Source organism: Diadema setosum, chromosome 9 (genome assembly GCF_964275005.1).
Source record: "Diadema setosum chromosome 9, eeDiaSeto1, whole genome shotgun sequence".
Lineage (NCBI taxonomy): Eukaryota > Metazoa > Echinodermata > Echinoidea > Diadematoida > Diadematidae > Diadema > Diadema setosum.
Window position 1 is genome coordinate 38,999,739 of NC_092693.1, and position 15,356 is coordinate 39,015,094.

At 38.4% G+C, this 15,356-nt stretch overlaps 1 protein-coding gene across 1 annotated transcript; it reads left to right on the forward strand.

Moving 5' to 3' along the window:
- The first annotated feature begins 1,164 nt into the window (after positions 1-1,164).
- On the forward strand, positions 1,165-11,570 carry LOC140232705 (mitochondrial ribosome-associated GTPase 2-like). The gene is made up of 8 exons (XM_072312823.1): positions 1,165-1,362; positions 3,390-3,542; positions 4,322-4,469; positions 6,475-6,590; positions 7,435-7,503; positions 8,357-8,506; positions 9,457-9,595; positions 10,330-11,570. The coding sequence occupies exons 1-8, from the start codon at positions 1,258-1,260 to the stop codon at positions 10,743-10,745; spliced, it is 1,296 nt and encodes a 431-aa protein (XP_072168924.1). The 5' UTR covers positions 1,165-1,257; the 3' UTR covers positions 10,746-11,570.
- The last annotated feature ends 3,786 nt before the right edge of the window (positions 11,571-15,356 follow it).

The window sequence follows — 15,356 nt, forward strand, 5'->3', positions numbered from 1 at the left end:
TCTTTCATGAACTTTTTTTTTGTACAGGACAAGTTCACCTTCATATAGACATGTGGACTGAATGAAAGCAGCAATGTTAAAGGACATATCAAGAGGTTGAGGAAAATCGGACAATCCGTTTAAAAGTTATGAATTTTCAAAGTTTCTGCTCAATCACTGCTGGATGAGAAGACTACTACAGCTTGTGATGTCACATGTTTACAACAATATAAAGAAAATATAAAGAAAATTCAACATATTTTCATTTTTCTTGCATAATAAAAGAACACTTGACTTCCCTCTTTCAGAAGGCAACGGGGGAATAACATTACCCTTAACATACGTCAGAGACGAGTCGAAGAAATGTTCACTTTTTTCAAAGAGTAAAATTTTGTGAAATTCTCTTTACATTTTCCTGGTATAGCGTTGCATGTACGCATGTGACATCTCTCATCAGACACTGTAGTAGTGTTCTCATCCAGCAGTGATTGTGGAGATATTTTATAAATTCATAACTTTTGAACGGATTGTCCGATTTCCCCCAAACTTTCACTGATGTGTTCTACTAATACTGCTGCATTCACTCAATCCACATATATAAATGAAGGTGGGCCTGTCCTACATTACTGAGATATGCTACAATGCATGGACATTGATCCTAATATTTTCATCTTATATGGGGCCTACCTTATACTATACAAGTCAACTTTTGATTGAAGCCCCCCAAAATAGCTATAAAAAAAAAACTGTGATATAGCTTCATTTACAAGTTGTTTTGTTTTATGAGAGATTGGTAAATGAGAATGATCAGAAATTTCAAAACATAAGTGTATTATCACGCTAGCGGTCACGCAACATTGTTTCGCTTTTTTTTTTTTTTTTTTTTGTTATGATAGGGCTTCATTCATGAGTCTACTTGTCGTCTGCTTGTATATCATGTTGATCGAAAACTTCCTTTTTTATTACTTTTGAATTGATCATCTTTTAAATCAAAGTTAAGAGTACATACAGTATGTATTTCTATCAATATAGAAGTCATCTGTTTTGGTCATCTCAATTATAACTAACCAATGAGGCATGCGCTTCTATCTCCAACTCGTTCAGAAGATATATTCGTTGCTCCACCACGGCCATGCCACGCAACTGCATGGAAACCCTAGCCATAGCCACGGAACAGAAACGGGCCCCACGCACGACCAATAACATAGGCCGCGGGCGCAGGCCGCCCATCCCGCGCCTGGTTTGCCCGCGGGGGGCCGTAAGCGATCCACGTATCGTATGTACCGTGTAGGTAGCAGGTTGCTCGCTGTATCATCTGGCGCTCTACTGTGCACATGTGGCGGGTATGAATTCAAGCTGGACGGATTTAAAAATTATACTCTGGTAGGCTGCTGTCAGTTGCTGGTTGTCTATAATTATTGGGTTCTTTGTGACTTCACAAATGACACCAAGGACTCTGGTGGAGGTGGCCAGATATGGTTATGGGATTGGTATGGTGATTGCGACTGAATGAGCTGTGTGGTCCCATGCACTTAAATTGATGTAGGCCCTATGTGTTATAACTTCTTCTTTGCTTGAATTCCTCCAGTCAGAATTGCCAAAGTTGCATAGAGAGTACCGGTGGTCTAAATCGCGAGGGTTTGTGTGTGTGTGTGTGTGTGTGTGCGTTTTTGAACGAATAGTAGACACAGCTACAGTCATAGTCACAGGAATACAATGATGATGGTTACACAATTGCATTCGTAGACTAGACAGACTAGATCTAGTCTCTATACTTAGACTGATAGATCTAGAATCTAGATCTATTTGCCAATTTGATAGATCTATATGGTAAGTAAATTCAGGGCATTAGGCCTGTTTTATGCCATTTATGGCTTTGTCACGAGTGGCAGTAATGCTGTTTCATACAAGTGTTAGAAGAAAGCTCGGCTCAGACTGAGATAGATTATGAAACAGAGTCAGAGAGTGGTTTCTCCAATCTGAGAGGAAGATGGTGGAGGGAGTTGCAGTAAGAGTACGGTGAAACATTGTTGTAATTGTGGTGAGATGTGTTTCCCGTTGTTTTGGCCACTTTGTGAGGAATCTGATTGAAGGTGAACATGATGTGTTCTTGTGTGGTCAAAATTATTTGTTGCCCTCTTCTTCTAATTCTTTATTATCTTGCTTGTTTCAACTACAAAACTCATGCTTGCTATATGAACAAAAGGTAACATTGCTAACAATTGAACAAACAAGAATCCAAATTATGATGTGTGGCTAAACATTTGCACATTGAATGGCTCTGCAGTGGGAATAGATTCTCTTGTGTGGCCATATGTATCCATGTATCCATCGTCATCAACCATCCATATGTATATGTGTGTCAATGTGCAACTACTATAATTGAGACCATGGAGGCGGGAAGAGACTTGACTGCTTGTATCTAGCACATGTAGATTATTTATTAGAATGTGATTGTAACAACTTAAAATCTCTTTACCAATCTAGTCCAGGCTAGATCTATTTTTAGAGTCGTATAGACTTCTATGTATTATTAAAAGCAAGGCCATGTTGAGTTGTCAGAAAATAGATTAATTGCTAATGCCAACTCAACAAAGCCAAAGTGGTCACTTGTAACAGTGGTGCATTATCCTTTCAATCTCTAATGTTGTGTGTTTTGAGGACTAACTGATCGACCACTGCACAAAGAGGCAGTACACCGTAGGATAATTTCTCAAGTTGTATAAAATCTCTATGATGAAAAGCTGCTCAGTGGAGCTTTTAAAGGACGAGTTCACTTTGGTATACATGTGGAATGAGTGAATGCAGCAATATCAGCAGAATACATCAGTGAACGTTTGAGGAAAATCAAACGATCCATTCAAAAGTTTCTGCGCAGTCACTGCTAGATAAGAAGACTACTACAGTGTATGATGTCACATGTGTAGAACGATAAAAGGAAAATATAAAGAGAATTCCACAAAATGTCATTTTTTTTTTTTGTAGGATCCTACACACTCTCTGGACTTGTTACTGATGTAAGTTATTTATTATCATTTCTCCCGTCATCTGAAAGAGGCAAATCAGAGACTCCTTTATCATGGGAATAAAGTGAAAATATGTTGAATTTTCCTTAGATATTTTCTTTGTATCATTCTATGCAGGTGACATCACAAGCTGTAGTACTAGTCGTCTTCTCAACCAACAGTGGCAGCATTGAAACTATGAATATTCATAACTAACATTGAAAGAATTGTCTGAATTTCCTCGAAGTTTCACGGACATGTTCTGCTAATATTGCTGCATTCAATATGGGTAAACTTGTCTTTTAAATTGTTCTGTCTGTTGCTGTGAAATAAGCCACTCTGGGGCAATGCTACAGTCACTTCTATTTCACTCGTACCTAAATCTTAAATAACATTTATTACCAGGTAATAGAATCCTTAGCTGCAAACATGGAACTGAGTCTTCAGGCCTGTCTACGTCTTCAGCTCCGTCAGTGTTCGGCTAAACTCCTGAGCATCACAAGGATGGTGTCCTCAAAGCCCTCAAGAATAAAAAGACGCCTGAGTGAGAAAAATCTGGTAAGAGCTGCCGAGACAATTATCAGAATACTACACTTTAAGAACAGCATTTTGCCTTATTTGATAGGTAATTCAAATTGGTACTGAGGTATGTCTATTTATTTCTTAACTGGATAAATTCATGATGTCTTGCTATTCCCTGATGATTTGTTACAGATACAACTTGAGGTAGAGCTATGCTGTGTGTTGAATCTCAGAGGGTAATTTGTTGCCTGCCTGGCAGAAGGGCTTTTCGACTTGCATGCTCTAAAACTTGCTATGGTAGGACCCTAAGGCTTGTACGATGTATAAACTTGGCAGGGCCATTCTGCAGGTGACAAATTCTTGAGAAACTCTATTTATATTACTTCTGTTTCAGCACAGAGATCTTGATTGCTTGTGGGATAGGATCAAAATCCGAACAAAGATTTCTGTGGAGGCCTGGAATGGATGATTTGTTGTTCATATTATGATCTGCTTACAGTAAATTCCCATATAGCGTACATCTCCAGTAGATTTGTTCTAATTGAAAGTGGCATCATCTACAAGGTACTACAAATTCAGAATTCCAATAAAGGTTAAAATGTGTGTGCAAAGTTTGGACAGTGAGGATACCTACTCCAGTTTGTTTTTATGCTTTTGAAATATAATTGGAGACATTTTATAATCTTGAACCATTTCATTCACAGGCCTAGATACTATTGGACATTGAAATGATGTATGCACATTAGAGATGCATTTACCCTGTGATACATATTTACATGCATGTCACGATATACCTTTGATCTTCATTGTTGCAGTCCAAACACTTTGTAGACTGGAGGAGGGTGCGCGTTGTCGGGGGCAACGGGGGTGATGGGTGCATCTCCCTGCGACGAGAGCCTCGTAAGGAGTTTGGAGGGCCTGACGGTGGCGATGGTGGAAACGGGGGCCACGTCATATTTGAGGGTAAGAGACCTGCAGAGATGAGTTTTAGGAGGGTTTATCCAGTGGTCAAAGCTAAAGACCTGGGAGTGTTTCATAAAGCTGTTCTTTAAGTTACGAACAACTTAACCCTAAAAAGACTGGGGGGGGGGGGGCCTAAAAGGCCCCCCCTCGACATTTCGCGCGATTACTCTGCAACACGCAATGCTCTCGCCGCGATGCTCTATGACTTTTTTCTTTCGAGTTTCCCGCACATTTTGACACCAAATTTGTGACGCCCGGGGGTACGGTTCTGAAGTTACATAACTTTTTGTACATGCACGTGAGGCCGAAAATGGCTCAAAAATGTGATTTTGTGTACAAAGTCAATGCAAATTGATTTTTTTCACATGGCTCATATAAATATGCTTATTTTTACTCTCAATGGCTAAAATTTAATTGTTTCAGGAGTATTATGCTTCAAAAAGTGTCTGCCACAAATTTTGTAAAAAAAAAACAACAAAAACAAAAGGTCGAAAAAACAAAGAAATACATAAGAAATTCATAAAACAATAAAATAAATAAGAAATTAATTTTGATACCGATTTTTTTTTCTAGTACATTTGCTAAGAATGCCACTAAGAATAATTAGACCAAAAATGAACACTTTTGGAGCTTTATTTACTGATTTAGATCAAAGAGTCTGATTTCTCGCATGAATTACCATAATTAATCAATATAAAATAAAAGAAGACTATTCTGTAAAATTTGAATATACGATCTTGTAGATTACATCGCACACTACCATTGTGCAAATTTCCGCGGCGATCGTGCGATCCACGGCCGAGATCGTAAGGGGGGGCCCTTTAGGCCAAAATAGCCCAGTCTTTTTAGGGTTAAGAATGACTGGGATCAGTTCTTGTGCAGAACGTGTTCCAGTCATTCGTAAGTCGTTTGTAACTTTAAGAACATCTTTATGAAACACCCCCTGGTAGTGTGGGGATACCATAGTGTGGGAAGACTGACCCAGCTTGGATATATTTGATAATCCCTGTAACAAATCGTGTACAGCTTAACTGATCTCTGTATGAGTACACACTCGGCCAAAGAATATCGACTGGAGTTGACCGTTACCGATGCACATATGTGCTGACTGGTGCAATTCGGAAGTTTTCATTTTATGTACCCCGTTAGGCAGGGAATGAATCAGGCTACCCATGAATCCCCATACTACCAGTCTTTAACCTTGTTTCCTACTAGCTCAATTGGGCAATTGATATTAATTTTTCAGTCATTGTGGTTGCCCTCGCTCCTGCTGAGAGAAAATATGACTTGAGGTCCATCAGGAGTATATGTGACATTTTGCTTGCTGCCGGGTGTTCACCACTTAAAGCTGTTTTGATTTATTTTTGATGTCCTGCTGATGACCTTGAGCAAGCACAGATGATGGTTTAGTTCCCATGAAAGCTTTAATGCAAATTTTTATAGGATTCACTTTGGCATGGATTTTAGCAAGAGTGTGTATGTGTGATATGAACAAAAGTTACAGCTTTTGGTAATGCTGTAAGCTTGAAATTTGATTTTTTTAAAAAAATTTTTTTATCGTTGAACCCCCTATTCCTTTTGGCTTGTTGTTAGAAGTTCATTGTTGATAGTTCTGATTGTATTGTACAAAGTTTATTTGTTCAGTCATTGAATTGACCTTTGGCACAAAATGACAAGCATCTTATTCTCTAAAGGGTAATGGCTCTTGAAAAAGAAAATAGTTGCATAGGTCTGCCATTAGTGACAATATTTTCCCTATCACCTACAATGAAATACATATGACCACATACTGCATTTATACCACAGTAAAAGTAGTCAGCCATAAGGATCATGCTACCATTATCACTGTCATTATTTGATGACCGTGGTGACTTTTGCTAGATTTATCACAGCTGTAGTCTGAAATTTCTTCATAAAGTAATAATTATTACCTTCATGGAGCTGAGCCATACTTTGATGATACTAATATCTCACTCTATGTATATCTAATCTTGATTCCTGCCAGCGGACAGTCGAGTGAAATCCTTGGAGAGGGTGCTACCACTCTACCGGGGTGAGGCAGGGGGTAAAGGGCAGGGACAGGAGTGTCATGGTAAAAATGGCAAGCACACTGTTGTCAAGGTAACAAGACAAAGTCCCTGTGTGTGTAAAACATGCATGGATTTCTATGTATTCTTTTTTTTCTTATATTTTATTTCTTTGTATGTATTATTTGTAACAGACACTGCATTCATTTACCTTGTGAACTCATGATAAAACTCAATAGGGTACAAGTTTGATTTAGGATATTAAAAGAAAATAGTTCTTTCTCCTTTGTTGCTTAATTCCTGTTGATAAAGAAGTAAGGTTTACCTAATCTCTTGATAGGAAAGGACTAGAAGGAAAAGAAAAGATCTATGTATGCAATCACAGTGTAATTTTGTCCATGTGGTACATTTTGTGGTGTCTTTATTTTCGAGGAATTTGTGAGTCAACCGATATTAAATTTGCAAAATCAATAACACATTAAGCTACCGGGTATTACCTCCCATAACACAAATGCATTGTATATCTCCAAGGGGAGGGATTGCTGACTTTTGAAGTGGATAACTCCCCCCGCCAATATGTTTCTCGATTGGGAATCGAACCACTTGCAAAATTGTCCCACAAGTCCCAATGCCCAAAATATTATTCTCATAAAGATTTTTTATGGCATATGCAAAACTCTTCATCAACTGTCTTAAGCCAGGAGTGGTTTGGAAATAATGTTTGTTTTGAGATAAGCTCTTCATACACTTTATATAAAAGTTTCTTTTGTGATTGAGCTATGCATGTTTCGTAAACTTAGAGTCCATAATGTCTTTGATTTTTAATGTAAGTTGCTTATTTGCTGTAATGTGAGCAATTACAATGTATCGATGATGTCATAATTCATTAATCATTATGAACTCTCTTTCTTTTAATGTGCTGCTTGCTGCTTTGTCAGGTTCCACTGGGAACCTTGTTCAAGGAGGAGGGTGAGATCGTACAAGATTTGGAGATGGATAAAAGTCAGGTAAGTTTGTAAGTGTCGGCAGATAATGTTTGACCCTTTACCTTACATCCCCCAAGATGGCATGGGAGGCATATCATACCCCTCCCCAAATTATAGCAATATTCTTTGCCCCCTTTGGTTATTGATACAATCTGGATAATTAAATTTGATTTTATCTGACAGTGTTGTGAAAGAAATACTGTTTGACATATTTGTTTAGACAATTCCATTACTTGACTGGTCAGTGAAAATGGCAGTATCATATTCACTGCCTTTGAATCAAATTTACGTTATTCTTGTGGTCATCTCATTTTCAATCGAGAAAATATTGATTGCTTGTATGAATGTTTTCAGTAAAAAGCATTCTCTGATACAAAGAGTCTACAGTATGTCCCCCATAAAATTACAATCGGATTTTCGCATTGATAACTTCCAATATGATTAAACTGTCTGTATGTTATTTCAGGGCCTTAAAATGTGACATCTTAGCTATATTTCACAGAAAACCCCATTCAATTTGGTTAAGCGGTCACAGAGAAATGTGGAATTTTGTAAAGCATGTCATGGGTCTGATTCTTCCAAGTTTAGCACTTGGATGCTCTTGGAAGTGCGTAACATATGAACAAAATGGACAGAACCTGGAGAGAAGGGATTCCTGACATGCTCTGAGAAAATCCTCATTTCTCTTTGACCACTGAAGCAAATTAGGTGAGGTTTTCTGTAAGATATGGATAATAATTAATAGTTTCATACCCTGAATTGTATTTGAATTGACTCATATTTTGGAAGTTATCATTGTGGAGGATTCCGTTGTGATTTTTTTCTTGAGATATACAGTATAATCTCATCTTTTTTACTAATTTGTTTGTTCAAGTTTGCAGCAGCCACAGGTGGTGAAGGAGGACGGGGCAACCGGTCTTTTGTCAGCGCCTGGAACCAGACACCAATGATGGCCACTCGTGGTACCCAGGGTGCAGAGAGAATTCTGAGTCTGGAGCTTAGGACCATGGCGCACGTTGGACTGGTGAGCTGGGGAAGAAATTTTAGACACAGACTGCAAGATTTACCAATAAATAGGCCAGTTATTGATGTATTCAGACAATAGATGTTTTTTCTGTGATGAACAAGTAATGAGCTTTCACCTCACCTACTACAATTGAATGCTTGGATCAACCAAAAGTGAGTTATGAAATGTTATGTCTTTGAGTGTGCCAAAATGTAAATGGCGTTAGAATGTGATTGTAAAATCGCTTCTACAGTAGTTCTCTGTGTTATATTCTCCCATACACATGCGTTAGACATATGTGAGCGCCAAGACAGAGAAAATAAGTTACCTGTTTGAAAATTTAAGAAAAATTATAGTTTGATAATGAACAAACACAAAATGTCACAGTCATGTTATCAAAGTTGTGATATGTAACACTGGGCTCCACACTATCTTTTTTTCTCACCCTTTTTATCTTTAAATCTGAAATGTTGGTGGACTGAAAAGGAAATAAAATGGCCCAAAACAAATAGAAACATAACAGTCCAATTTGAATCTTTGTGCTCGACCAGGCCACCAAAAGGATAACCTTTTTGGAAATTTGGTGGTCCAACATCAATTGTTAGTGGCCCTGGGCCACCAAGCCATCTCTAATGTTGAGCCCTATGTAACAGCGCATGAGAAAGCATGGCATATGATACACTAATGTACCTACAGTCTTAGCTTTATACATGCCTAGTAATTGTGTTGTAATTCTGATGCTTGTATTTAATCGAAGAACATCAAAGTTTCATGTAGAATAACTTTTCCCGGAAGTACCGACCTCGGTAATCTACTGCTTGAGAGATTTAAGTTTATATCACATATCATTCTTTTGTCAATTTTGTGTAAAGAAATGCTCTTTTCTTTGTGAAAGAAAAGGCACAATAGATTTACAACCAGCTTAGAATCATTCTTTTAACCTGCATCCAAACCTTTTTATAATGCAGATTGGCTTCCCCAATGCTGGCAAGTCTACCCTGTTGAGGGCGCTGTCTAGGGCTAGACCTGCCGTAGCGGCCTATCCTTTCACCACCCTCAACCCCCACGTAGGAATGGTCATCTATGACGACATGGAACAAGTCGCAGGTGCGTCAACTTGTTGTAGCCACAAAGTTTAGAGCTATGACGTGTTGCACAATCTTTTCTTGTACTTTGAATGAGAATCACACATGTTCAAGGAAATGTGGTACAATATGAAATTCTCTTCCACTCATTGACTAGCACAAGTCAAAGTTTGTTTGTTTTACCCTGATACTTGAAAGACTTGGTTTATAAAATGCAACTGGCAACTGTTACTGTATGTTTGGTGTTCACATGTTCCTTTGGTACTAGACCAAAACACAACAGCAACATCAATAAAGATCTTTGTACCATACATCCACAGAAATTTGCACACTTGAAAGCTTGAGACAGAACAACTGGATCTTGTAAATTTTGGTTTGCTGTGATCTTACTGCAAATTGAAAAATGAAAGACAATTGATAACACTGGTGATATCATGCTGGATGAACTATTAACATCTCAAGGTGGTAATTTATTTTATTTGTTGTTGTTGTTGTTTTATTTTTGTAGTCATATAACCGTACACTGAGATGGAGCTATTTTTTAGTTTTGTCCGTGTTCAGAATCAGATGCTGTCATTCTGAACGTGATGCACCTGATAAATGCTTTCAACTTTATCACTGGTCAGATGGGAATGTGACTGTGTGATATTCCTTGTTTTGAAAGGGGTAACACACTGTATTAATTGCAGGAAATGAAAATGAGTAATTTTTTGTTTTTCTCACTTTTTGTCTGGTCCACTGCTGTGTTCTTCCCAGTGGCCGATATACCAGGCTTGATCCGCGGTGCCCATGAGAACCGTGGCTTGGGTCACTCATTCCTGCGGCACATTGAGCGCTGCCGCTGCCTACTCTACGTCATAGACCTGTCCGTGGCCGAGCCCTGGACCCAGCTGTCGGACCTGCAGTTTGAGCTGGAGCAGTACCAGACCGGACTCTCACGCAGGCCCCACGCCATCGTCGGCAACAAGCTGGACCTAGACGTTGCGGAGGCCAACCTTGCCAAGTTCCACGAGGCAACGTCCCTACCCATGATTGCCATATCTGCCCACTACAAGACAAACATTGACACGCTGAAAAGGCATATCCGGAAACTTTATGATGAAGACTCTGGTAATGGAGAAACCACACAGACTGAAGAAGTAACGAAGCGGCCAAATAGCAGGATCATTTGATTGATCCCCCTTGACTCGGCCATATCCTTACAGTTCAAACAGTAGGACATGCAGAGGAAGTGAAACCTTACATCTATGGATGAAATGTTCTTTGTAGCCCCCCAAAATGTCATCTCATATTGGATGGATCTATTTTCATTCTCAATCACCCAATTTCTGCTGACCAAGGTGAACATGATGCAAGAAGAGAGAAACATGCAATTGGTCTGGTTTTATGCTAATGTAACCTGGCTGGTAAACAGTCTGAAATGGTCTTCCTGCATGCTAATGTAATCTAGCACACAGTCTGAAATGGCCCGCCTTTAAGATATGTTAATGTAACCTGGACACAGTCTGAAATAGTCTGCCTTTATGCTAATGAAACCTAGTGCACAGTCTGCGACTTCCAATCATAGCTAGCAACTATTTCACCCATTTGAGGCAAAATGTGACAAAATTCTGTAAAATGACACTGATTAGAATTTCTTCAGACTTGTGTTTAGATCATTTAGATTGCTGTCTCTTCATCTGGTGATTGTGGCATCTAAAGACTAAATATCGTTCAAGTAGTTTATTGCTTTCACAATCACTGTGAAACAATCTTGTCATGGGACTTAATTTAATTTGTTGCTTGTATTGAAACCCAGGATAGATTTCCCCCTTTGAAGTGAAATGCCAGACATACCATATCACAAATCTATATTTAATTTGTGTTTTGACATATATTTTTGTAAACAATCATAATGCACAAACTCTGAGCAGTATTATGGATAAGAAGCTTATAAGATAGCACAACTCAATTATGGTTTTTGAAGACTGGAAAGCTACAACAGCGAGGGGGGGGGGGGGGGGGGGATGATCGGCAAGAACTGGATTTTCTCTTCAAGATGAAATTGTTTTGAGTTGAAATCAGGAGTTGATAGTGTGCAGTGGAAAATGTCATGGTGGTGTAACTCCACACAAAGATATGATGGGAAGATACTAGTATCTTTTAGTTTGATGGCACCCTGATAATTTGCCAGGTTAGGGTCAAGTTTACAGGTAGGCTGCAGATTACAGATGGGGCTAGAATTACGTGAGCAGGTGGGGGTTTTTTTTTTCCCTTTCTTTCTTTCTTTGATATGAGAGATACCCTATTGATCTATAACCTACATAAGTTTTTCTTTTTCTTTTTTTTTTGTGCCATTGTTAGTTGGCCCAAAGAAAGGAACATGTTCATGTACACATTAAACTGGGTATGTAGATAATTGTATGATTATTGGAAGTATAATGTGTAACATGACCTCATGGTGTACATAGGAAGATTTGTGACATTGGTGCTCAACACAGCATGTCAGCTTGATTAATTTTGGCACAATATGCACTCACATGTTAAATTGAGGACTTGAAGAAATGTACTCTGGGATAACGAGGATCCACTGTGATAGTCAAATTGTGAATACTGCAGGACATGTTTAGCAGTACCATTGGGTAGTGGTGATTTGAATTGTCACAGTCTCATCAAGAAATATGTATTATTTAGGACTGTATAGTGTACTCCCATTATTACAAAGTTCTCGGGAACGACAGTTTTCTTTCGTTATAGCTGAACAAATAAACAATAAAAATACATAGAGTGGATAATGTTGTTGCCTGAATTTTTGCTTCGTTGTAACCTGAATTTCGTTATAACTGTGTTCGTTATCATGGGAATGTACTGTAATAGGTTTAAACATATCATCCAGACTTTAGTAATTGGCTTGCTGAAGTTTGCAACTCATTTTGTGGTTGCCATTTGATGTCAGTGTTGGTTGTCACTCAGACTGGCTAATAAGTATTTGTGAGCATGCTAACCCGTTGAAGACCAGTCCTGAGTACACTCGGGCAGGTGTCTATGGGAAATGCCTGTTATAGCAAAATCAGCCTGTCCTCAATGAAACAAACACTCTCCAATATGGATAGGAATGGGGGTGCATACCAGCTATGAGCAGTGTGTGGCCGTTAGTGTAAAAAACATTTTAATTTAGCAGCTAACTTCAAAATATCCATACTCTATACTCATTATTGTGAAGATGATGGTGTCTGAGATCTTGAATCAAAACTACTCCTTGTCCAAGTTTACTCTAATCAGTTTGTATTGACCCTTTCTGTGCCATGACTTTGAACAGTGTGTACAATACACTGTGGTGTTTTCTGAGCCACTCAGCACTCTAAGCACACAAAGGGTTAAGCAGCTAACTTCAGTATGTCCATCTTGTATTTTGAAGATGTCTGTGTTTGAGATGTGACTGTGAAACTCTACTGTTTGGTCAGGTTGACTCTGATAATCACAGAGTGAAATTTAACAAATAGAACAGTAGCAGTGTCATTGGAATTGGACATAGAATGGAAAAGTTATGCAGTTTTCATCACAGTATTACAGAACAGTGTTATTGGTCACATGCACATGTGGTATCATTGTCTCTCAATGTGACGTCTACCTGCACAGAAATCTTCGGTGAAACATCATTTTCAAAATGAAATAAAAAGAGTTAATTCAATCCAAGGTGCAACAAACTATCTTTCATGCTTGTCATGGGCAACTACAACTTACTGTCAAACAAGAAGTATTAATGGGAATGTGCCAGTCCGAGGAATGAGTCTGATGCTTAAAGTGAAAACATACAATTGTAGTTCTCATATGGCTGCAGAACTGTTGGATTTTTGCTTTAGCTCGTATTCCCAGAAATGTGTGAAAGAGTGCCGTGATAACACAATTTCAGTCAGGCAATACCAAAAATATGAAATATTCACCAATAATGTTCAGCGGAAGTACTGCAGTCTCAGAGCATACCTGATCGTGGTTGCTATGTGCAGACATCCAAACCATTCTGAATTTTGGAGGAAATATTGGAAGAAATTTTGACCCTTCCCAGCTCTTATTTCAATAGGAGTTTCATATTTTTCTTGATGATATTACTACACACTCCTATGGGAACTGCTTTTTATCTCCTACTTTTGAGCAATGTCATCCCTATTTTCCAGTCAGAAAGGTTGGGAGGTGTGTATGTGGATTGTTATAATCAATTATCAATAATCAACAAATGAGGCAACGGGTACTCGCTGATCTTCTGCACTAGAGTGAATCGCATGAAGCTTGTTGGAAAATATGATTGCTTGAGCACGATCGATCATCACATAATTTTCTTCCGCAGTGCTGAACAGGGAGGGTTCTTGTGGGAAGTCAAGAACTACAATAAAAATTATTCTACACTTTTGATCTCAAAATACGCCAAAACAACTCATCATCATGGCAAATTGCGTAAGTTTCTTGATGGAGAGCAAATTCCAAATGGTGGAAGATGAATTTTGAGCCCTTCTGAGAACTATCTTTTGGGTTTAGTGGTAATTTAGGCAACAGGAGATATCTTCTGTAATGTTGGAGTATCCTTCATTAAATCATTGCAGAGCTGTTTTAATAACTTAGCAATGACTCTGACGAGGAATGTATAGTAGATGCTACATCGTCAGTCACAAAATTTATGCACAACCATAAAGAATGTGAGGTGATGACATTGTGGACCCGTCATACTTGCATAATGAGGCATCATCACTAAACAACTCTGTTTTATAGTGAAAAAATGTAAAATCATATTTCATAAATTTCATATCTCTATATATGACTTCTCTACACTTCAACTATCCGTTTGGTTTTACATATTTAACATAGTGAACCTGAACATACGGTGGTATATCACTCCAGGCACAGCAGGAAAAGTGGAAATGTTGGATGTGAACAGGATCTGCATCACACTTCCTATGAATTAATGTATGGAAATTGCTTAGAACGAAAATTGTCTGAGCCCTTTTCCCCCATTTGTGTATCTTTGTGAAATACAAGTATCTTTTTGAGCTAACCATCAAACCTTCAAGTGACAAATTAAAGTAAAAAGCATAACTTATCTCTGTGAAGTATGATTATTGGTGTTAGTAAAGGGACAGCCCTTACCTTGGAACTAATATGCAAATTTTTACATGTATGCTGTTTGTTTAATTCCCAACGAATAAGTTTCCTTTATTGTGCAATGATTATGCTCTTATATTGTGTGGAATTTTGAATGATGCAAAACACTCCCATCGGTGTTTCTTGTTATAACAAGCATATAACAAACACACTTATAACAAAATTCCGATTACAAAGAAGTAAAAATTCAGGCCGCAAAATTATCCACTCTGTTTTTTATTGTTTATTTGTTTGGTTCTAATGAAATTTCGATATAACGAAAGAAAACTGCCGGTCCCGAGGACTTCGTTATAATGGGAGTCCACTGTATTGGTTGTAGGCTCATCTCCAAACATGCACAGACAAACACACACACATACCCACACCCACACACACACACACACACACACACACACAAACACATACAAGTCTGTACTTTCACACAGTATCCTCTGAAGGGCATGAAATGTAGATCACTCCTTCAACCGAGGCAAACTCATAAGACAGAAAGCAGGACAAGAGGACAAGATGTATTAAGTGTTGGTACACAGTCCAAACATGGCTCCACTTTTACTCCAGTCTCAATTAAAAAGAAAACACCTTTCATGCCATGAAGCACAGTGCATTATGAACGGTCACATGCAATGAATGTGGTTTGTAACTCTTCTCAT